Below are 23,625 nucleotides of genomic sequence, written 5' to 3'. Positions count from 1 at the left end.
GTCAATTCCCATTCCTTTTCCTTTTATATGTATGGAAGTAACTGATAATGAAAACTTTTTCTTTTCCAGATCACTTCTTTCCTTGTCTCTGCACCTCAAAAGTGACATGCATGTTTAGGAGACTCACTACAGGAATATCAAAATGCCTAGTCTTGAACATCCAGCATACCCAGCAGATGACCTGTTACACTTGGAAAGTTTGGTGCCCTGTCGAGAATCCCAGGTGTCCATGTTGCTGTCAATATTTGGCGAGGTAGTGCTCTTTGTATTCCATGTTTGAACAGAGCAAAGGCATTCCGCTGCCTTCAGGCGGGAGAAATCTAAGGGTGTTTTTGTGATGTCACTGTGAACATACTTTGGTTCCCTCTTTGTTGAAGTTTTATTTTTTGTTACCATCTTTAACATTAGTGTTTGGCAGTAGATTCTAGTATGTTGGAAGGTTGAAAGATGTATTACAGCTGGAAGAACCTAAACAAACTTTGGAGCTATTTTGTGCCTTTGTCTCTCTGAAGCCTGATTTTGCCACGACTCTATTCTGTCTTTGCCAGTTAGTACCAGGGAGTTAAGTCTCTTCCTCCTGGTCCTAAAGTTCTAAATGTCTAAATCTGACAGTTGTCTAAATTTCTTTGAACTAAAAAAGTAATTTTTTTTCAGTGTCAGTGTAGAAATTCTGTTTGGTTTTGACCTGTTAATCTAATATCTGAGTGCCTGAATTCTAAGTACATTAAATTGTTCTGATTCTTAGTAGTTTTGAGGCTGGTTGTAAGAGTGAGAAATCACTGGCTTGTTAATTGATTCTGTTACTGCTTCACTAAGCTGTGATAAAAGGTAATGGGGATTTTTATCTGCAAACTTAAAAAAGCAGTTTGCTTGCAGAATGTCTGCTTCCATTCAGTAACAAACTGAAAATTAGTATCTGTTTTCTGTCTTTAATTATGGATATTAATAATATCAAATTATTTGATACTAATAGTATCAAATTACAATATTCAAGTTTTATGTATATGTTACAAGCCTAGTGGCAAAAACTCTTCTTAAAAATAGATACTTCAATTATTGATCAATTTGCAGATACTCAATCCTGCATGTCTTGCATAAGAGTGTTTCATCTTGCATAAATTGACTATTGTTTTTCATTAAAAGTGTCAATTTAATTTTTGTATTAATTTTTAAGTCAATATACAAAATTCTTAGAAATGAAAACACAAACCTGTGTGAAAATGTGTTCAGAGTGGAAAAAAAAAGAATAATTCAGCTGTTTTCCCTGGATCTTAAAAAAATTACATGAAATGAACAGCATCAGGACCATTAAATAAATAGATACATCAAATATTACCTTGTGAAGGAGGAGCAAGCTTTACCATCTCCTTCTTCATACCATTTAATTCTTTTTTCTCTGGTGCTAATGAAAAGAAACAATTCGTAGTGTTTGCAGAAGCTAGGGGAATGTATGGTTTGCAATTTGCGCTTGCCAAGATTTTGTTTCAGTTAGTTGACTAATTTGAATTAAGAGCCCGCTGCTTTTCTCTTTGTGTGTGTTTTTGTTGTTTGTTATAGCATTTTCACTGGCAGTAATGTGATACTTGATTCTTGCAACTTCCCAGCACTTCAGCAAAGGTATAACGTAAAACTTGATATTGTTGATTCCATAATAATTGGTGTATTTTATATTTACTGCCTCAATTTAGGATATAACTTTTCTTCTGGGGGAAAGTTTAAATCTTTCATCTGTTGAATGAAAAGAAGAACTCAAACAGCAACAACTTTTTTTTTCTCCCCTTAGCGTCAGCAGTTTAGTTTTCCATCCATCTTTATCTATGGACATACATCTAGTGGAAAGACTTATGTGATGCAAACTCTTCTAACTACCTTACAGGTAAGAATGGTCACAAAGGATATTGAATTTACAATTTATAACCATGGTTCCTCAAAATAGCCTTTACTTTCTCAAAACGATGTGTTTCCTCAAGCATTTCTGCCTTCCTGATTCTTCTCCACTTACTGTGTCATGAATGCATCACTCTGCTCACTAGGACACTTAGGATAAAATGAAATGGTATATACTGACATATAATATAAATCATAATAACTTTTTTGAGGAAGTTGAAAAAAGATAAAAAAGGAGGCAGATATTGTTCACCTTGTCTCCATGACTTAGCCTGAAGTAGTTCCATTGACTCCTTGTTTTAATTTTTTCCAAAACACGTTTCAAAGTCCTCCTAAGTTGAAGGGTGTCATTACACAAGTTTCCATCTAGATCTGTTAATATCTCTGTTTTTGTCAGTCATGCAGTTCAGGGATTTAAATCCAATGACAGGTGCCCATTTCATGCCTAAACTGTAAATTTCCACTTGTGTGTTTCTATGGCCCTGAAACTTTTAAACTTGTCCAGAGTGAGCTTATCACTTTATCTGCAGGATCTGCAGGTTTTATACAGAAACCCCGTTCATTAAAAATTCTGCAGAGGGAGAAGGGTGAAAGGCAGGGGTTTATGATCCTCTTCCATGAAGTAGCCTTTTGTGCCTTGCTCACAGCACTGTGCTGGCCGCTCGCACCATGAGCGAAGATGTAGCAGGCCCTGGGACATGGCTGGTTTTAGCAGCAGCTCTCTACAGAGCTTCCTTGTGCCATGTCTGGTGTCTGCTGTGTACTGTGCTGGTGTGAATCGCATCTGAGGCACCCAGCTTTCCGTCTGCTAGGGAGGTACAGCACTATCTGCTTTTTGGTGATGTAGCCCTTACCTTTTGGAGGTGTTCAAAATCATAGAAAAGCTTTTTATTATATGCTGTGTGAGTGGATTGCCAGCATGTACCCACCCTTCCCCACATCTGCTGAATCATGTTGTATTTTAAGTAGAAGACTGGAACGAAGTACTTGGATTATTTTTATTTTTTTTTTTTGTTATAGACAACTACATTCCTGCATACCAGTGACTAATGTTTTCCAGAGGTTTTAATGTTTTGTGTGAAAAAGAGCATCTGCCTTACCAGAGATTATGGAGTTGTGCAGATAAGCTATGCCTTAAATATAGGGTTGCTAGAAAATTATCTTTTTTTGCCCTAGGTAGATTTGATTACTGGTACTATTTTACAGGTTATAGTGCCTTCTATTTAAAGGCAAATGACAGTAGATTTTCAATATTAATGAATTGATACTTAAAGCGTATCTCATACTCTGTTTTTTTTACTCACTCTTTACTTTGGAAAGATCTGATTTTCTGAAAATGTCTCACACAATCATGCTGATCCCATGAGCCTGATATAGAAGCTTACACTTGATCATTTGTGTGCATTAAATGCCAGAAATGTTCACAGTAATTCTGGGGAGTGTGTTGGGGTGATTACTTTCTTTGTAACATAAGTTTGAGATGTCTGTGTTTTCTAGACACTGTAATTCGTAATAAACCATTTTATGATACTGTAATGTCTTATAGTTGTCTAAACTTTTTTGAGCTAAATGCTGTTTGGTTTTCTTGTGTATTGCTCACAGTTTTTCAACATAGTTGAAGGATACATTGTGCTTCAGTTTTTAAACACAATTAGAAGGTATATGTCCATTTGAAGATGTATCAGCTCTCTCTCTTCAGTTTGTGATACATAATATTTTGACTAGGTACATAATTGATTTTTTTAACAAGTGTTTTTGGTTCTTGCTGTATATTCTGTTGGCAGGGTATGGTTTCTTTTATTCTCTCATATGTAAGAGAAAACTCTTTCTGGAGTATTTACACTGGAAAAGTCAAATGCAGTTGTATAATTTTTCTTGTTTTCTTGTTCTGTTCAGCTTCCTCATGTGTTTGTGAACTGTGTGGAATACTTTACATCACGACTTCTTCTAGAAGAAATTCTCATCCAGTTGCAAAACTGTTCTCCTGGCACAGAGCAGACCTCTCCTGTGCGTTGTGATACATTGAATGACTTTGTTCGTCTGTTTAAACAGGCTGTGGCCAGCCAGGAGCTTCAAGATGAAACATTATACATTGTGAGTAATTTGATTTTAATGTCCAGTCTCATTCCTGCTAAGAGGGTGTGAGTAATGGCTATTGATAATTTGTATGTGAAATGTGTGCCTTACAGAGCAGTTTGCACAAAATTTCTCCATAGATGTCATTCAGAACCTGTTGAGAGATTCTTTCTGTTGGCTTACAGGCTTTAGGTGAGGTTCTTTATTTTTCCTGGTTTTAGAATGTTTTCTACACAAAAACTGTATAGCATAACTAATAATGAACATAAATTATACCACACATTTCAATTGGGGATATAATAGTGTTACAAAGTCCTTAAATACAGAGAAACTGTATTTGTTTTATTATTCTTAAGTCATGCTTATTTGTTTCCTAGCATCACAAATGAGAAAGAGGTAGTGAATAGGGCAGAAGGGAATATGGAGAATGCAAATGGCAAGGCTTGGCTGGCTAGAATAGAACTTAAGTATAATATTAAGGAATTAAAGTGCATAACTCCCTCTGTAAAATCTTACATCTTCAGCTACACTTGTGGCCCTCAGAGACAGGACCTGTAATTTTAAAATTAAGATGGAAAAAAAAGGCTGCAATGAAAGAAGTGATGATATGCTCAAGTGGAATAAATAGCAGATTGCCGGAAAAAATAATCAGAATTTAGGTTGCAGGAATAATTGAATCAGTGTAATACTAGAACACTAGGATTTGGTTTAGGTCTTTGGGGTTTTTTTACTGTGATAATCTTAACTTCACAAAGGAGTCAAAATTTGCAGACTATAACAGCATTATTGTGCTGAGAGATGACCATGGAAACAAATTCCATTCATACAAGAGGTCTGATGGAAGGACAATACGAAAGCTGTAGTATTTGTGATGTGTAAATGTATATATATAGTGTGGACCTACAGAATATGTAGACTAAATTTCAGGCCAGCAGTGGGAATTAAAGTTTTTTTAAAAAGACATGAAACTGATTATTTAAGAAAATGAGAATGTGGTTAAGACTGATTGCTGTGAGAAACATGCAGAGTGATTACCCAGGGTCATTATGCTCTCAATGTCCCCATACTGCTTTGGGTTTTTTTTTTGCAGTCAAACAAGCAGTTCATAATTATACTGAACATTCTTCATTCTGTTTCACATACTACAGTTAAATACGTTTTATTCCTATTTGAAAGTACTTTGCCACGGAGATAAATAACTTCATATCATGTTTAGTGGAAACAGTACTATCTCATAATTTCCTATAGGTTACAAGGTTAATAAATTTGACATACTTCTTAGAAGTAGAATGAAGAAAATAATGTACCAACACTTGGAAAGATAAAAACAGATAAAAAGTTATAAATAGAGAAGTAGTTTAGCTTACTGTCACAAAAGTGATATTGATATTCTTCAGCAATTCCATAGGCACAAAATTTATCTCTCTAATAATCTTCAGTATATTTCACATAATACTTCTTACAGTAAAATTTTACTTTTGGATTAGTATTTGGATTAAAATCTATTCAGTAAAGAATTATTCTTGTATTTTATGAAAATTGGCATCACTCAGAAAAGTAGAAAGTTCTTGAGCAATGGTTGTAGAAAATAAAACATTAAATCACTACAAAGGTTCAATTGTATAATGAAAATAGTTGTTGCCTCAGAAGAATTAAGTATTAAATTAGTATTTCAGTTAAATTCTGTATGGAAACAGACAGGAATGGGAGAAATCAATTAATGTTTGTTAACCTATGTTATCTGGATTTATTATAGAGTGGTTAAAATTGAGGCTGATGGGAGACCAGCATGCTGGTAACATAAACTGGCAATGCTAACTTACTCTATTTCATTTCAGTAGTAAATAATGTAATATTTCAGCTCAATTAACTCAGAGTAAATGAAGATAAATGTTTACTTTCAAGCAAAGAATTCTAAATGTTTCTTTTAACCCAAGCATAGGTGCTAAATGCTTGTGATTATTTATGAAAAACAAATTTATTCATTTTAACTACCTTAAAAATTGGAGTAGATATAACTTGTAGTCATTCACACATTTACAATATTTAGTACTTTACAGAACTATCAAGCTACTTTTTTGAATGTGAGCAATCAGTTTTTTAAAGTATAGGCTTTTTTAAAAAATTGAAGAGTGACAAGTCTATATGGATACCAAAGAGTAAGGCATAGATTTACAGGCCTGGGGGAAGGCTGTTTCTATGAACCATTTGACACTTTCCACAAAACAGGATCACGGTGTATTTTTTCTGCTGTAAGTAGAAACTGTAGATTCCCATTTACTAAAAAGTGTGATCTGCTTAGGTCAAGACCTTAAAGCTTTGTGTTTACTAGCTGCATGGCACTTGGTCCAATAAGCAGTGTTCTTTTAGGTAAAAAATAGCCTCTCTTTGGTCTGTCATATAAAGCAGTCTTCATTCCTGAAGTCACTTACTACGTGAACCAAATGCAGATATCAATATAAAATCATATGTTGTAGTTTTAAATAAATTCCCAAGAAGTGTGAGATAGTGATGTAGAGAGAATTCTTTTAGGTTTGAGTGGTGGGATTCTGAAATAATATTTTCAGAAAATGTTTGGTTGTACACATAGAATTCTTTGCCTTATTGTGGACAACAGGAATGAGAGATGTTGTAACATTTTGGTGGAGAGAAGACATGTAATAGGATAAAAACCATAATTTTCTAGGGACCTGTAGTTTTTATCTCAACAGCAATAATTCAGAAGAAGTAATGAACTTCAGAATTTAGATTTATATTGCAAGTAGTAAATAAGCCACAAAAGAAGCGTGTTTCTATGATCTTCTTTCATTCTTGCCAAGATTTCAGGTGTGCTGGGAATAAAAAAATCATTTTTTACCAAAGGATAACCATGCGTGTGTTCATACTTTTGTTTCATTTCTTCAGACTCTAAAATGTTACTTGCTTAAGATGTTTCTTGTTTAAGCTGTCCAAGTGCTACATATCTGTTACTGCTATGTGAGGCTTGCATAAAATAAATCCTGTAAATTCCTAGACTGCAAACTATGGCAAGAAAAGTTTCTCTCAAAATTCAGTTCAGTGAATTCTAGATGATAGCTAAATTTTTTTAAAATGCCAGTCCTTACTAGTGTTCTTATCTGAAAAATAATTTCACAGTAGGAAAATATAACTCTCCTAGAGTATACATGTAGTTAACAGTGCTACTGTACTACATGTACATTTGAAACAAGAAGAATTTTGGGAAAAAAATTGAGGTTTCAGTGGTTGTTAAGGATATCATGATTTTGTTGTTATATTTCTGACTGGATTTGGGTAATAATTCTTCCTGCCATAATGCATGATAGTGTTGCTTGTCTAGGGATTGTATGGTTTTTTAGATGCAGAGCTGCTTGGGCTTCCTGGAAGTGCGTTGGAAGCAATAATCTCTCCAATCCAGTTTCCAGCAACTAAGAATTAATTTTAAGTCCATGTGAGAGTGGGAATTGGCTTTGTCTATATAACATCATTGTTTTGTTAAAAGGTTCTGGATAGAGCAGAGCAGCTGAGGGAAATGGAAGCAAACATCCTGCCAGCATTTCTTAGGCTTCAAGAGTTGGTAAGTGTCTGGAAAAAAAATGTGTCCTGCCTGTTGAAAGTAACTGAACATGTGGTACCTGTACATCCAGGCTCACAGATCAAGATATGATTCTTTAGATGAGAAAAGTTGAAAAATTAAGCCTCGTTCCCACCAAACAGTGGTCAAAACCAGAAACCAAACTAGAATGTAAACATTAGGTTTTTATTAAATCCTTTTTTAAAAACAAATTGTGGTTAATGGTATATTATTTACAATATCTGATGTGTAGTAGATTCTTTGGATGCTTGTGTCAGATATATATCTGTCTTTTCTAGATTGTCTTTTTAAGAATGAGATTTTCAGGAGACTACCAGCTGTTTAATTTGGCTGGAGCTGCACAGCTCAGCAGCTGTGAATGTGCTTTGACTTGCTAGAGAATTTTCTCACACTTCTCCTGGAACTGTGCTGCAGTAAGTTTCTAATTGGAGTAAACCACTGTGTGCTTTCCTTTCTCACTTCTGAAGCATCAAAGCTTTTGAAATAAGGAAAAATGGTACATTCCCTGAAAAGAAACTAAAGACAAAACCAGAAGTTGCTGGTACTTTGAAATGTCTGAATATGTAAATAGCTGAAATTATTATACTTGTTCTTTCAAAGCTTTTGTGTGGTGCTCTTAATCTTCTGGTCACATTGATTTCTCTACTAAATGAAGACTGATTCACAGCTGTGTTCTTAATCATGACAGCTGGTGCATTTTCTGTCTCTTTTTATCTGTTCTGCCCATGTTCTGGACTAGGCTGCTCATGAAGCATAAACAACCAGTTCTGCAGAGAAGGGAGGCAAACTTGGGTCTATAATTGCTATATACAGAGATATATATGGGGATCAGGGATCAAAACCCCATAGACTAAAGCTTATATGTGCTAGAGGAACACTCCCAGATTCAAACCTAACCTCCAGACAAGTCTATTGTCTTGAGTGCTGATACTCCAGTTGCTTAGATTTTGAATTCTGGGCTGGGGCTTTCTAAAGGAGTTGTGCAGCCAGATGGTTTAGAGCTATGTTGTAGGAGCAAATCTCTTGCATCTCTTCCTCTCCTGGAGTGGAAGGAGAGCAGGAACGCCACTAGTAGTAGTGAAGGATGTCATGGGACTGGCGGGTTGCTGCTGAAGAATAGGTCATAGATGCTTGATGTCTCTGAGGATTGTGGTAGTAAATACTAAATTTCTTCATACTGGATGATCAGTCAGGAAGTGAACTGAACATATCTTAGTACTTCTGTCAGCTGAAACATTAGGAGTTCTGGGAGAGGAATCCAACTAAAAGAAATGCAGAAAGATAGTTTCTTGTTGAAAGGAAGAAAATATTTATGTTCCATAAAAATGAAGAAGAAACAGTAAAGAATATGGGTGAGTGCCACTTCACCAAGAAGTGGGAAAAGTAATTAAAAAAAGATTATCACTACATTTCAGGGAAGGGAATAGCATTTAAGTGTCTTTCAAGTCATTCAGAGCACTGTCAATTCAATCAGATTCTTTTTGTTTTATGGAGGTGCCATAATAGTTTTCAGATGTCTTGAAGAACCATGTTTACAAACATCTTTTGTTAGGCAGAATTTTTAGTATGGTTGCAAAAACCTTGCAAAGAGGGAGAATGACACATCATCTTAGCAGATAATTTTAGCTTCATATTAAGTAGCTAATATTTTGAAGGGTGACCTAAATAAAACAATATTGTTTTTAATATGAATAATTTTTTTTTAGATATTGATCAAAACATGCAATCTGAAGCAGGTATTTTGCCAATAAAAACTTGGTTGCAAAAATATATTGCTATGAGCAGCCCCATTGTTATTAACTAGGAAAACAGTTGGGAGGGTAAACAGATAGTACTACATTTTTTGTTTGGGATGTGTGTGTGTGTGTTTTTAAAGACCAGATTGCCTTTAAAATGAAGTACAAGATAGCTTGGTTCCAGAGGTGCTGAGATTTCTTTTTGCTTTTTAACTTTTTCTGTTTGCTCTGAAAGTCTGTGTTTAATTACTAATGTAAAATGTTCTCTTAATTTTGGGGTGGAATCTACTTGGTATTGTGTATCACCCCACAAAGCTTACATGACAGTAAAATGACAAGGGTTGGGGAGAAATATCATATAATTATGAAGATTTGCAAATTTATGTGCTGCTTGATTAGGCCAGCAGAAGCTTTAATGCAAATTACTAGCATAGTAATAAACTGTAAATGTAATGATAAAAGAAAAGTCACAATAATTATTTTTCACATTGATGCTCTAACATGCACTGTTTTTTTGTTATTTCTCTGCCTGTCACTCTCTCATTCAGTTTTTTCTCTTCCCTGTGTAGACTGACAGAAATGTGACAGTTGTTCTGCTCAGTGAAATAGTGTGGGAACTGTTCCGTCCAAACGTTGGTTGCTTTGAGCCATTCACCATGTATTTTCCAGATTACAGCATAGGTAAACTAAATTTCTAATCTGCTTTCTGGGGATTGTGTAACACTGTCAAAAGTTTTTTTCAGGTTTATCAGTGTGCCTTTTACAGAACCCAGAATACGTTATAGCTACTGGAATGTAAAAGTCTGTTCACACAACCTGTAAAGGTCTTGTCTTTTTCCACATGCCAGAACATCTCAAATTAATGTTTTGATTCCATTACATTTGCTGGTTCTTCAAATCAGTATAGGTTTTGGTGAATTTTATTGGGTTTTTTTTAGTGATGGTTATTTGATTTTCCATAAATATGGTTGATTTATTAAGTTGGCTTGAAAACAGAAAAAATTATTTTTGTTTAAACAGGACATCTGCAGAAGATCTTGTCTCAGAATCATCCCCCAGAATATTCTGCAGATTTCTATGCTGCATATATCAATATTTTGCTTGGTGTCTTCTACATGGTCTGTAGGGACCTGAAAGAACTTCAGCATCTGGTGAGATGAGTTTCTTTAGAGTTACTATTTTGTTTTGGGGTGTATTTTGCCAAATGAAAGTCTAGATTTATTGTTGCTCTGAAAGTCTAGATTTGTTGTTAAATATAGACAAAGAGAAAATCAGAGAGTGTAGAATGGTTTGGGTTGGAAGGGACCTTAAAGGTCTGGTTCCAGCACCTGCCATGGGTAGGGACAACTTTCGCTAGACCAGCTTGCTCAGAGCCTCATCCAGCCTGGCCTTGAACACTTCCAGGGATGGGACATCCACAACTTCTCTGAGCAGCCTGTTCCAGTGTTTCACCACCTTCATGGTAAAAAAGTCTTCCTTATATCTAGTGTAAATTTGCTTTCCTGAGAATGTGTTAGCTTAAAATGTAGTCGCCCTAAAAATCCATAACAGGGGTGGCGGTTGTTTTGGTGGCTGTAAAGGGCCTCCAGTATTGTGTAGTTTTCTAGTAATAAATTTAAAGTATTTGGAAAAAGGTGTTTTAACCTTGTAATGTAATAGTAAACAAACTTAACAGAAGAAAATTAAGTTACTTGATGGTGACATTTACATAAGCTTAATAACAATTACAAACATTATCTAATCCAATTATTATTTAATTAAATATATTGTGTACAAGGAAATTTTATAGGTTTGACGTGACCAGTGAACAAATTGGTGCTCAAGAGATGATCTGCATGTTCTGCTTGCATTTCCCTCAGGAATGTGCTGCTAAATTTCAGCTGAACTTCTCTCTTAACCATACAGGTTTTATATGTAAATCAGATTGCTGGAGACAGAAATAGAAATCAGGGTCACAGTTCTTGCAGACATGTGCTTGAGTGGCTCTGCTTGTGAGAATTTCATTAGCTTTAGATGCACTATTTTCTTGTGCAACACTACAAAAATACTAATGTAATTAGACCCTAAATTCTTCATGTGGTTGACAAGTCTCTTCCATAGAAGATAGTGGCAGACACAGATAACTGCGGACATCTGAACTCCTTAGTGTCTAGTACAGACTCTAAATGTGTACGCTTTTATGTGTAATTATTAGTAGTACATTCTAGAATTTTATTAGATTTATATATGGAAGTTACACTTTGAGTTTTGTGTATTAGCACAGAGATATGTTTAAAGTGCAATAGGACAAAAAGAGAATGAACTCCGGGAATTGGTATTTTACAAAATTCTGTGTGCTATTGATTTAAACATTTTTGAAGAAAGTCTAGATTCTAGTCTTGTCAAAAATCTCTTAATCTTACTTTAGGCAAAAGGAGTTCATTTGTTCATGGAATATATTAGAGTACTTTTAAAATAAATAATTTTTGAAAAAATAAATAATTTCTGCCTAAGTATGTTGAACTTCTCCTGGAATGGAAAGTTTGTCTGAAAATGAAGAGAGTACGAAAAGTTCATTAAAACATTTTTATTGCATTTATAATGATAAATTATTATGTTAGTTTAAAAAAATGTAACCCCAGAGTACAATAAACAGATCTTGCTGAGCTCAAAGCTATGTAACCTGCGGTAGATTACTTCTGTTTGTGTTTTATGGTACAGAAGTGTTGCCATGATTGACAGTATGATGTTTGTAAGCAAGTGGCATCATTATTGACTGAAAAAGGGTTTGTTGGCTTTGCAAAGGAATAAATTACCCTGCTAGTTATACTCTGTAGCTGGATCAGATAGATAGTACTTTAATATGTTCTGTTTTTTGCTTTCTGTAGGCTGCACTCAATTTTGCTAAATACTGTGAACCAGTGGTCAGAGGGGAAGGTAAGGCTGTGTCTTTGAGTGGGTGTATGAGAGTAGGTGCTGTTCAGTGGGTTTTGTTGAGGACTTGGCTCTGATCCTTATGCTGTGGTGGCACAGTGATATCTCAGGTCACAACAGCATTGCTTACTCCAGTTGTACCCTGTCATTATTTCTTTGTCAAGGCTAAGAGAAGAAAGAAACCAAGAGGAGAGGTACTATCAAACTGGTGCAGATTATCTCAGAACAGATAGAGAAACAGCCTTGTGTGGCAGCATGTGCTTGCTGGATGGATGGTGATGGTGCATCATCCTAAAGCAGCATGTCAGAGTCAGGGTGTTAGACCATGTCAGGCCTGTGACTGTTCAGGTGCCAGGGATGAGTTTTAGTCTTCTAAGAGTTAAATGTTTAACAGTTGATTCTGGCTTGCTGCAGCAAATGAACGTGACACCCGCAAACTCTGGAAAAATATCGAACCTCATTTGAAGAAGGCAATGCAGACTGTTTATCTTCGGGAAATATCCAGGTAATTTGGAGGGGATAGGCTTGCTTGCTTTGTATTTTTAACAACCTTCCTCTCACTGTGCTTCATGGCTAGTGTTTCTTTTTTGCTAGATGTAATTTTTTTTCTTTAATGTGCATTTCTTTCTTGCCATACTCTGTTAGAAATAGTGTATCTCAGGAGGAAATTTAAACAAAATGGTATTTGTAGTATATAATAGATTCAATAAGTAAAGCAGTGGCAGCAGGTTTTGTTCTCCTTCTCACTGATGCTAGATCCATTTTCTGTAATGTATGAATCTACCAAGCATTGTAATCCATCACCATAATATACAGACACAGTTTAAAACACACTGCTGTGTTTGTTAGCTCGCCAGATATTCACTGTACCAAGGATGTTTGCAAGCCTCAAAATTCCTGAGACATTACAGATTTTGAGTATCTGCGTTTCTTAGCTTTGTTTGATAGAGCTAGGTTAGTTTGCTGACTGTGCTTTCCGATCCCTTATTTTCTTTACCAAAGGCAATATTTTGCGTATTTGGAATTGCCATTTTTGTTGGCATTAAAATCTGGTGTCCTATTAATGGCTATTTTTCTTGGTATTGTTTTAGATTCCTTGTTTATTTTGTAAGCTACCAGACTGCTGGAAGAAAGTATGGTGGTATTCATTCACAGTGGTAGTAATTGGCTTAGGTTTAATGTTCTCTCCACCTTTAAGAGAGTGATTCTGATGTTATGCTGTCTAAAGAGAGATCATTCAGTATGGCTTTGTTTCTTTATCTTGGTAAAAACATACTGATTTCTTTCCTTTGAATGTCATTGAGGCTATAGAGTATTCTGGTCACAACCTGAGTGTGTAGTAGAAGTCTTTGCTAATGTTATAGAGATATGATCATTCCTTCAAAAAGAGAATTGATTTTGCTTTGTACAAGCTAGTCTTCACTGTACAATGCAGCATTTTTCTGTTTGGCTCAAATATTTATTCAGTATTGATCTTCATTACACAGTCTACTCAGGATCTTCCTGACTTTTTATATTGTGTAATTGCCTACTCTAATTAGGTTGTAATAAAAGATTATGATACAAAATAGCTTGTGAATTGTTTCCAAATAAGTAATTTCCCTTTACAGTTTTCTTTGATTATAAATTTGAGCTTGACTTGATTTTTATTAGAAATTCCAGTTCTAGGATTTAACTCTCTGTACCAGTAAATGCTTGAGGAATTAAAATCACTATATCAGTTTTTCTGCCCATGGAACTACGATACTTTGCTTTTCTGTTGACTGTGTAATTTATAGTGATAGAACTTTGCTATCAGCTTTTGTTCAACCCGAACTGAAAGGAAAATGAATCTTTTTTTTTCTGCCTGTAAAATAAAAAATGGTTAAAACCTTAGCTCATTGATGAGTTGTTCTGTCTTCATTGTAATTTAAGTACTACCTGAGCTTCCATTACACTGTTTTTATGAGTTTTATGGCTTATGGCTGATAAGCTGTTATGAGGAACTTTACAAAACAAGCCAAGACTGTTCCTTAAGCAAACCTGTCTTTTTGTAATCCCCTTGTTGTACACAAAATGATCCAAAATATGCTAGCAGTGTCACTCCTTAAGGGAAGTTTTAAAGTGATTTTTTTTTTATATTGTTTAGGAAAACACCAAAGTACTTGGGGGCATTTTTGTCTGACAGAATAATCCATCTGGATGACTTCTATTGACTTCAAAATTACATTATGGAGTAATTATAGTATTCTTCTCACAAACATGAACAGTTATTAAGCAGATTAAAAAGAAATCAAAACTATCAGTGTTTTTCTCTTTATGCAATTCTGCATTATTCTTGAAAGTTGGAACACTGTGGATATTTGCTTACTCATGGTGGTTGAATGGGAAGAAATAGTATTTTGCAATTAGATCTTTTATGCCTTAATCTAACACTATTTTTTGCTTTTTTTTATCAAATACGTAGTCTGCAGATTATTAAAATTTACGTGTGAGATAGTAATACAAGTAATACAAGACGTTGTATTTTTAATTATTCTCTCACTAACTGTATCCTAGCCAGTGTCGCAAAATTAGAGTATAACAAGCAGGTAGCTTTCTCTAAAAGGCTATCAAATGCTACGTCTTTACGTATTTGCATTATCTGTCTTTCAGCTCACAGTGGGAGCGTTTGCAGCATGATGGTGGAGAGCCTGGGCAATTGAAAGGTATCAAACACAGTAACAGTGTAGGAGCTTGTAATGTGAAATGTGCTATTCAGTTTGACTTGGTCATTGTCATCTGAGAACATGTGAGTAAAGCTACATAGACAAGGCTACCTGTTAGTTTCCTGTTAGTTTTCAGTTAGAAAAATCATGTCTTTTTGAGGTGTTCTACAAAGGAATATTTTTCCCCTATTATATATACTGGGAGTAACCTTTCCTAATATCCTTTGCAGGCAAGAACAGTCTTCTTTACATCAGTATTTCTTATGTCAGAATGGGTGAGGAGTAGCCTGAACCCTGATGGTCAAACCTCTCTGTGCTGACTGGCAGAATTGTCCAAGTGTGGAGAAGAGAATGTTAGACCTGGTGTATTGCACTGAATTAGCACATTCCTAAACAAAACATCTGTCTTGGGTCCAGATTTCTTGCAAAGAGAAATGTCAGAACTGCAAGTGTTCTCCCTGTTTTTTTCCTTGGACAAGTAGAGCTTTGTTGGTTTTATACTTAGACAGGCTGGAAAGTCAAATCTCAATGTATTTGTCAGCCTTCATTTCAATATCAAAATAGTTTCCTGATGGTGTCAGTTGGTCATAGACTTTTGACCAATTTGTAGTTTGGGAACACTTTTTTGTATTATTTGTCATGACAAATAATTTCTTGAGATAAATGCAGTCCTCAGACTGTTTTCTGTGTTTGGTTTATAATTGGTGAATTTTCAACATTTTTGACCAAAGGAGTTTGATTCAAAGTGTTCTTACTAAATTCTCTCCCAGATGATATTTTGCACTTGACAACTCCATGAAGGGATTAATTTTAAATGCATTTTGATAGGTACATGTAGTAGGAAAAAAGTTGTGTTTTTAAAACAGCATGTTATAGTAACATGGTTAAAAAGAAGTTCTAATAAATAAAATTCTAACTGTAATAAAGGTGTAAATCATCAAATAGTTCAGTGTGTGATGCAATATTGGCAGAGCAGAAGAATGGAGAAAAAACAGATGTTTTTGTATTGAACTAAATTGTCTGTCTGCAAGAGTTTATTTGGTGTTGCATTTTATAAATAGCATGCAGTACAAGAGAATATTTTAATTGTAAATGAAACTAAACCTGCTTTTCTTCTCTGCTTTTACATGAGAGGAAATCATTACTAGTGGTCATCTAGGATTGCTTTTCTATATACTGTGGACCCTGAATCATAACTTTTAAACATGTTTAATTCTTTGATCTTTATTTGCTGATATTTGTGGATTAAAATATAAAGGTACAGGTGCTTCACAGAACAAGAAACTGTTGAAGTAAAAAATTGTAAGCAGAGAGGGCATGAGAGAGACCTTTTGATGGTGTCTGTAATTAGCCAGCTGATGGAGGGCGGTTTGATGATCCTATTCTTATGCATAACCATGTGAAACAAGAGCAGGGGACTGTAAAGGTAAAAAAAATACAAAGTGAAAATACTTCGAGTTCCCTTCAAAAAGAGTGGAAGCAAATATTCACCAGACTGTAGTTCTTGCGGGTTTTAATATGTGTGTTTAATCTTAATTAAGTATACATGTATACAAGGAGGCAAAGTCAACTGGATGAAGTTTAAAATTTTAAAAAAGTTTTCTGTAGGAAATGGAATAGTGGCTCAAAATCATTTATCACAGATGAACTATTTATTGGAAGTGCAGAACTGCTGCTTCCTTTACCATGCCAGCCTTGTTCCTGAAGAAGATGTTTGGTGGGCTGTAGCAATCTAAAAGTTGAATCTTAAAAAAAATTGCTATTGTATTTACACATCTCCCTTCATGTGTCTTGTTTGTCGGGAAAATTCCCTTAAATGGAAGTAGCCTGGAATTATTTATACCTTTTTTCATGAAGATTTAGGAATCTGATGCTTAAAGTGTAGTTGCTGAGAGTCTGAAAAGGATTCAGAATGTTACCTTTGTTTAGCTTTGTGCTGTGCTCCTTGGCCCTTCTCCAAGTTTGTATCTGTGATAATAGGGCTGAGAAAGTCTTACTCGTTTAGTTACAGCACTAGAGCAGGAGAGGAGTTATTTGGTTAACTCATAAACTGTTTGTTTATTTTACAGGACTTTCTGCACATACCCACGTGGAACTTCCTTATTACTCCAAATTTCTTCTAATAGCTGCTTACATTGCCTCCTACAATCCTGTTAGGACAGATAAGAGATTCTTTCTTAAGGTAACAAAATTCATTTCTTAGTGCTGTTAACTGAATTCCTGCATATTGAATTTCCTAGTTTAAAACTTTTCAACTTTTTTTGTTTTGAGCTCTGTTTCTGTGTGCACTTTGTTTGATTTGATGAGCAGGTTTTCTGTAGATCACATACTGTGATTGGTAATGATCAAAATTTAAATTTAAATGTCTAATAAACCAAACTTCTTCATGTCAAATTATATATAAAGCTGTTACAGCATGTGCACTGTGCTTTGCTTTTCCAAGTTGATACAGCTTTGTTTCAAAAGCATTTTAATGGAGTCACCACTGTGTCCTTAGTTATAAGCCAAACTTAGATTTCCAGAGTAAAGTACAAGCCACAACTGCCTTGGCCTTTAATGAGGTAAAATGTGCACTATTAGGTTTTTATAGAGTTCTAGGTTTTTGAAACAGAAGCATACGAGCAGTTGCTTTTGCAGGAGATGTGGTTACATTAGCTGGGATGTGTTGTGTTGAAATGGTGGTAATGCATGTTTTAGGATGAATGCATTAGTCATTACTACCAGCTCCTGGGCTAAACATCATTTTCTGTAAGTTCTTGCCACGTACATGTTGACTGTTTTTTTTCTTCATTTTACCTGTGAGATAAGTTGTGGTCATACTGCAGACAAGTGCTGTGGTGCCATTGGTTGTTGTTGTATGTCTCTTCCTGACCCGGGATCTTCAAGTTCCTCAAGCCTGCCTCATTGCCTCATTTTGAGTTATTTGACAAAATGTAGGTGGGAAGACAGGTATCAGAAAAGTGATCAGGCAGTTGGGCTTTTTGTGCATTTTGCCAACTACAATACTACAGTATGTATTGATATATGCATGTGTGTATAAAATATATGGTATTCATGATGGATGGATGTAAGCAGTTAAAATGAGGGCAAGACAAATTTGTAAAAATATTAATCCCACTTCAAAAGGATGTATTACAGATACATATTTTGAGAAGTTACTGCTGTTTCTAGTATGTTTTCAGTTTAAACTACAGAATGATCTTACTGAAAGCTATAGGTGTTTCACCCTTCTATTTAGTTCTTTCCTGAGTGGAGGGTTACTTGTAGTAAGTGCAGATTGGCAGATTTACTCTATGGGCAAGCCTTGTTTTTTGCACTTGGCTGGAGCATTTTGTTTGTTAGAGATTTTTTTGCTGAATAAATGTTTCTACACAGAAACATGCAAGAGCCAAGTCTTGCCAAGTAGAGCAAAATGTGCTAAAATGTGCCACATCTTCCTTGTGATCACTGAATAACCTTTTCAACTTAGTTTATTTCCTTATTTCTCCTTTTGTAGTATCTTTGAGTGTTTCTACTCTTGTACATGAACCATATTAAACTTGTACAATAAACATGAATTTCTAAGGTTTTTGAAGCAGGGATCAGGAAGCTATTTATATCAGAGCTATCGGGTATTTTTTCCAAGAACTGGTGAAGCAGAAGTCACCATTTTTCCTGTGTGTCATGTAGTATCAGTTACCCTTTCATCAGGTCTAAAACTGAACTTCAGAAATAGCTGCCTTCCAGAGCCCAACAAAACCAACTCTTTTGAGGGGGTTCATGCTGAGTATTTTTATGAGTCATGTGAACAGTGGCAATAGAATATGTTTTTTATCAGGTTTGTAATGGGATTCAGAATAGATCACAGAAAAGTATCTTCTGGAGTGATTTAACTAAGGACTAAGAGAAGCAAAAGGGATGCAAACAAAAAGATGGTCATTGAGTTGCTCATTTGCACTTCTCTTTAGATGCTAGGCTGTACTACAGCTAAAAATAAAGTCACAGTTTGGGGCAGCCTGGAATACTAACAGCTCGACAGAGCAGGGAAGTGATAATTAGCACCACAGCTATTGGTTGTGTGAAAAATTCAAGGGCTTTGCAGTAGATTGAGATAAAAATACAAAGCTGGTTTGGCAGTCTTTAAAACAAGAATGAATAGGAATATGTATATATGAAGTCTTCATAGAAAACAGTGTTAAAAACTAATTGAAAATTAGCTCTGAATTCCATGGGATTTTGTGCTTGAACAGAGCTAGAATACCATATATACCATATGGACATTCCAGTGTAACCTGCAAAATGCACTATTGCAGTTTGTTGTGATCCATCCAGAGCATACTGTGTAACCTCAGGCTTGATCACTTTCCCCTCTGAAAGGTCATGGTTATCACTGCAGTGATTTTTTCAAAGGCATGATAGAATGATTACTTTGCTGTCTCTAATTGTGTTTGATAAGTATTAGCTGAATTAGCTATTTTTTTTTAATCAGACAAATCATATGAAGTGAGCCTAAGCCCTGTCTACTGTTTAGCTCTTCAGAAGTCAGTTAAGAAAAGCCACACTTAATCTTGATATGGCTGAGTATTGAGGGCCACAGATACTAAGTACAATATTTTAAACATTTTAATGAAAAAATAATTCCTTCATTTGAGTTATTTTTTTCCCTGATTCATTGAGCATGCTTATAAGGTATATTAATAAGGTATGCTTATAAGGTATATTAGTAAGATATACTTTTCAAGGCTGTAGAAGAAGGAAAAACTCATCAGGTGATATTTTGAGAAATAGCACTTAACTATGTTTAAAAAATACTACACGTCTTCACTAATTTTACATCACTTACACCTCACTCATCATGTCTCATAACTTTTTTTGTTTCTTTTAAAATTGATTTTTTAAATTTGTGACATTGTTTACTATACTTTTGTACTTCTGCCCTTGTCTTGCCCTCACATTTTAGTTGAGATCCAAGTGCATTTGACTATTTTTCTTCTATTTTTCTTTCAATAGTCCTTCCTTCGTTAAGACAATTTAAAAAATGTGCAGCTTTAAATTATATTCATTTCTTCAATTCCCAACCTTCCTCCCTCCCTCCTCTCCTTCCTTTTGTCATGTAGCTCAAGAACCTTGAACTACCTTTGTATTGTATTGATTAAATTCCTGGTTGTCATTCTGCCAACTTTCGTACCATCCAAATTCTGAAATAGGGTCAATAAAAGGTGAAAACTCTGGTGGATTTTATACATAGATACATTTTTAAAAATCATGATAGTCATCATCTGTCTTTTTTATTAGATGATTGAGGATATGAGGAGGATGGTGGCATGCAGTCATATTGCAAACAAATTTTTACTATCTCATCAGTTCCTGAGTGGATTAAAAAAAAACAACTTACTCATGTCACCAAAAAATATTAGCATGCTGTGTTTTGGCTTTGCACCCCTTGGGACAAGGTGAAGCAAGAAGCTAGGCAAGTGTAATTTTAGGACTTATAGTAAGAAAGCTTGGTAGTAACATCAAAGGCAAGTACTGGAAGTGTAGTAAAGAAGTGTAGACCTGGAGCAGACTACCATTTTTAGTGTATACATTCTTTATTGATTGTGTTAACTATCTTTGCTCTTGTCTGTTGTTTGCAGCATCATGGGAAAATTAGAAAGACCAATTTCATGAAGAAGCATGAGAAGGTATGTATTTTATCCTTCTAAGCTGAGCTTGGCAGCAAGTATTTTCTTTCCACTTGTGGGTTTGTGTTTCATTTTGTTTCACTGATTACTGTAGAAACAGCAGAACTGCAGAAATAGCAATTTTTGGGGCACTTGTTTTATCTTCTTCAAATTTCTGTGAGATACAGATATTTTAATTTTATTGAAAATTGAAACTGTAATATAAAATTGTCTCCTAATGCCATATTTTTGCATACAAGAAAGTGTGTTTAATAAAGCTAGTTAAAGGTCATCATAAGTGGAGTCACCAAGTATCAGCATTTCTCTCAAAAATAATTTTATATTCTTTATATAAAAATTCTTTCATTTTTATAGAATGATTTTCATAATGAGTGAAATTGAAATGTAGGGATAAACAATTGCAGGTGTAGTGTTATAAATATACTCATTTGCTTCAGTTGGTGTGACAGTTTATGTCAATATAGCTTTGCCCAGAGAAGCTTGTCTAAAGATTGATTTACAGATCAGATTCACCTAACTCTAGTGGGTGCCTGGATATGAACCAGTTTATAGCCCATGCAGAGTCAGTCAATGCAGTCACTGGAGGGTAGGGTGTTGTGATTTGGCTCATATTAACGTAGGCTCCATGTTCAGGCAGATGAATTGCACCACAAATTGTATTGATTAGATTTCTGCTGGCTATATTTGGAACTGAGGAAACTGGTTATCCATATCCAGCCTATCCATACCTGCTTGGCAGGAAGCTGACATTAGATGAAAGAAACCCTTCTGTAAAAGTTTAGGTATAGAAAGACTGAAAATCTGTTTTCTGATTCTTAAATGTGTCAGTCCAGAGACTGTTGGGTTTTTTTTTTAATTGGAAAAAAATATTGTGAATGAGGGGAAGAAACTGACTTACTATTCTATTAATTGCCCTGTTGCTGATAAAAGCAGCATTTGTTTGGTTTCTGTGCATGGTTGGCCTGGAACGATGCATTTCCAGTTTAGTGACAAGTGAGAGATCTTCCTGGTGAATCTCTTCTTGCAGGTGAAACTTTTTCAGGTGTCAGTCTGTCAGACTTGTTGATGTTGGTGTTTGTTTGTTTTTTTTTATTGGAAATGAGCTTATCTTGTATATCTGCTTCAGCCTAGGATTTGTTTTGTATCAGAATTCATAGCTTACACCTGAATATACTTCGTTGTAGAGCAACCAGAGAAGTTTGGAAATGCTTTCTGCATTACAAAAAAAGGAAGAGGTATCATTCGGTCTTCAAGTACATGCTGTAAAGGTTGACAATTCAGTCAGTTGTGGTTAAGGAGTTTCTTCTTTTTGTGCAGATAATTGAGTTTGGGTTAAGCTTTTGCTCTTTAAAGAGCTCTTGGGGTTCTTGTTCATGAAATTTTGGAAAGTGAATACATGGCTTGGAGCTGTGTGATAGTGAAAGGCTTAGGCCAGGTAAACAGAGAGAACATGAAACTGGCATTGCAGATAAAAAGTATGAGCGCACCCAGTGACAACTGGGAAAAAGTCTTTTTGAACAATGAATGTATTGCCTTGGTAAAAAGGTGACAGGGGGCATACAGAATTGATTTGATGGCTTATAAAACATTTTGACTAGACTTTTTGATTCTGGGAGATTTCTTTGTTTTTGAGAGGTGTTGAGTCCTTTGCAGTTTTATAAGTACTATCCTGTACTTATCTATCATTCTATCTTATCTCCTTGCAGAAAATTTTTAGTAACCACATTATATTTGAAGGAATTTCTAAACCATTGTTATTCTTCCAAGAAGTTATTCTTTTAGAATTAACTCACCTGCTTTTTCTAGAGGGAAGCTTTTCTTTTAGATAACTTGAAAGTTTCAGTCTGCTGTCTAAATAGAGAACAAGAAATTTCTGAAGTAACTGTATGTACTAAACAGAGCTTCAGAGATTACTCCATGCTAACTGCATTTTCTAGCTGCTTGGTGTGCAGTGATTTTAGTCTGTTTATTGACAGTAAAGAATATGCTTTACAGAATTGGCATGTGTAGAAGCAGAAGGGCAGGTGATTGTACAGTTCATAACTTACACCACATCTACATTCTGACTGAAGATCCCATGGTAAAGTCTTGGCTATGTGTTTCCATGATTTTTCACACTGCTTGCATTGTTAGCCAAGAGGTAGCTTTGGGGACATCTGGATTTGAAAAGTTAAAACGTGTATTGGATATAACTTTTGGTTTTGCTGAAGAAATGAGTGCTTGTGTTTTACTGATTAATGCCACAGAGATGCTGGTGGTATATTTGAGGTGTTCTTTCCCAGAAGCACTTTGAAACAAACTTTCTCTTGAAAATTGCCTTTAATCTTGGATGCTCTGCTAGTAAAAACAAATCAATGTACACTGCAAAAAAGGCAACTGGATGCCAAAGGAGAGAGAATTAAATGGAAACTTAAAATAAAACAAGTATTTCCCTTGTAAGAAGTATCAGAAGTGTGGGTCATAAATCTCTGTAGTCCTAACAGTGCTGCCTGAGTTGGAATACTGCCCAGTTCTGCCTTATAAACTGTACATCTCTTTTTTGTGGAATTGGTTATTTTGAAAATGCTTAGCATTGAACAATCAGGACTTTGTATTTCTTTGAATTCAAGTGAAAGCAGTGTTACCACATAAAATAATCCATAATGCCTAAAATGGCCATCAGTGTCTGCTGAGGTGTGAGGTGTGCATGATGCAAAAGAGCTCTGTAGATGCGAAGTTGAGCAAATATGCTGTGTTCTGATACCACAGTAGCTGGGCTGGTAGCTCATTATACAGCAGCTCTTACCAGCCAAAAAGCTGACCTTGGGCTCAGCCAACTGAACTCTTTATTTTAGCCAGCTAAACCTGTGGGAGGCATGTGCACTCTTGAGTCTTACACTCAGCACTCTTTGCATTGCCTCTGGAATACTCTGTCCAGTTTTGTCCTCCTCCTTTGGAAGAAATCTTTAAGCTCCCTACCAACACAAGCCATTCTGTGATTCCTTGAATGCCATAAAACATAGCCTTTCCTCTTTGTTCTTTAGATTGGGCAAGGTCATTAGACAAGATCAGTAAATGTATAAATCTACTGA

The 23,625-nt window shown here is 35.3% G+C and overlaps 1 protein-coding gene across 2 annotated transcripts in view; it reads left to right on the top strand.

The window, feature by feature from the left end:
* LOC131573800 (origin recognition complex subunit 5-like) overlaps positions 1-23,625 on the top strand; it is a 63,003-nt gene that overhangs the window by 2,741 nt on the left and 36,637 nt on the right. For both annotated transcript variants that reach the window (XM_058828069.1, XM_058828070.1), the window contains exons 2-12: positions 70-253; positions 1,784-1,876; positions 3,784-3,981; positions 7,463-7,537; positions 9,861-9,972; positions 10,312-10,442; positions 12,159-12,207; positions 12,619-12,709; positions 14,839-14,891; positions 16,961-17,073; positions 20,507-20,554. In XM_058828069.1, coding sequence (XP_058684052.1) covers positions 143-253; positions 1,784-1,876; positions 3,784-3,981; positions 7,463-7,537; positions 9,861-9,972; positions 10,312-10,442; positions 12,159-12,207; positions 12,619-12,709; positions 14,839-14,891; positions 16,961-17,073; positions 20,507-20,554 — 1,074 coding nt within the window. In that variant the 5' untranslated portion in view covers positions 70-142. The remainder of the gene's footprint in view (positions 1-69; positions 254-1,783; positions 1,877-3,783; positions 3,982-7,462; positions 7,538-9,860; positions 9,973-10,311; positions 10,443-12,158; positions 12,208-12,618; positions 12,710-14,838; positions 14,892-16,960; positions 17,074-20,506; positions 20,555-23,625) is intronic.

Source organism: Poecile atricapillus, chromosome Z (genome assembly GCF_030490865.1).
Source record: "Poecile atricapillus isolate bPoeAtr1 chromosome Z, bPoeAtr1.hap1, whole genome shotgun sequence".
Lineage (NCBI taxonomy): Eukaryota > Metazoa > Chordata > Aves > Passeriformes > Paridae > Poecile > Poecile atricapillus.
The sequence above is the reverse complement of the archived record's forward strand: the minus strand, read 5'-3'. Positions and strand labels throughout refer to the sequence as shown.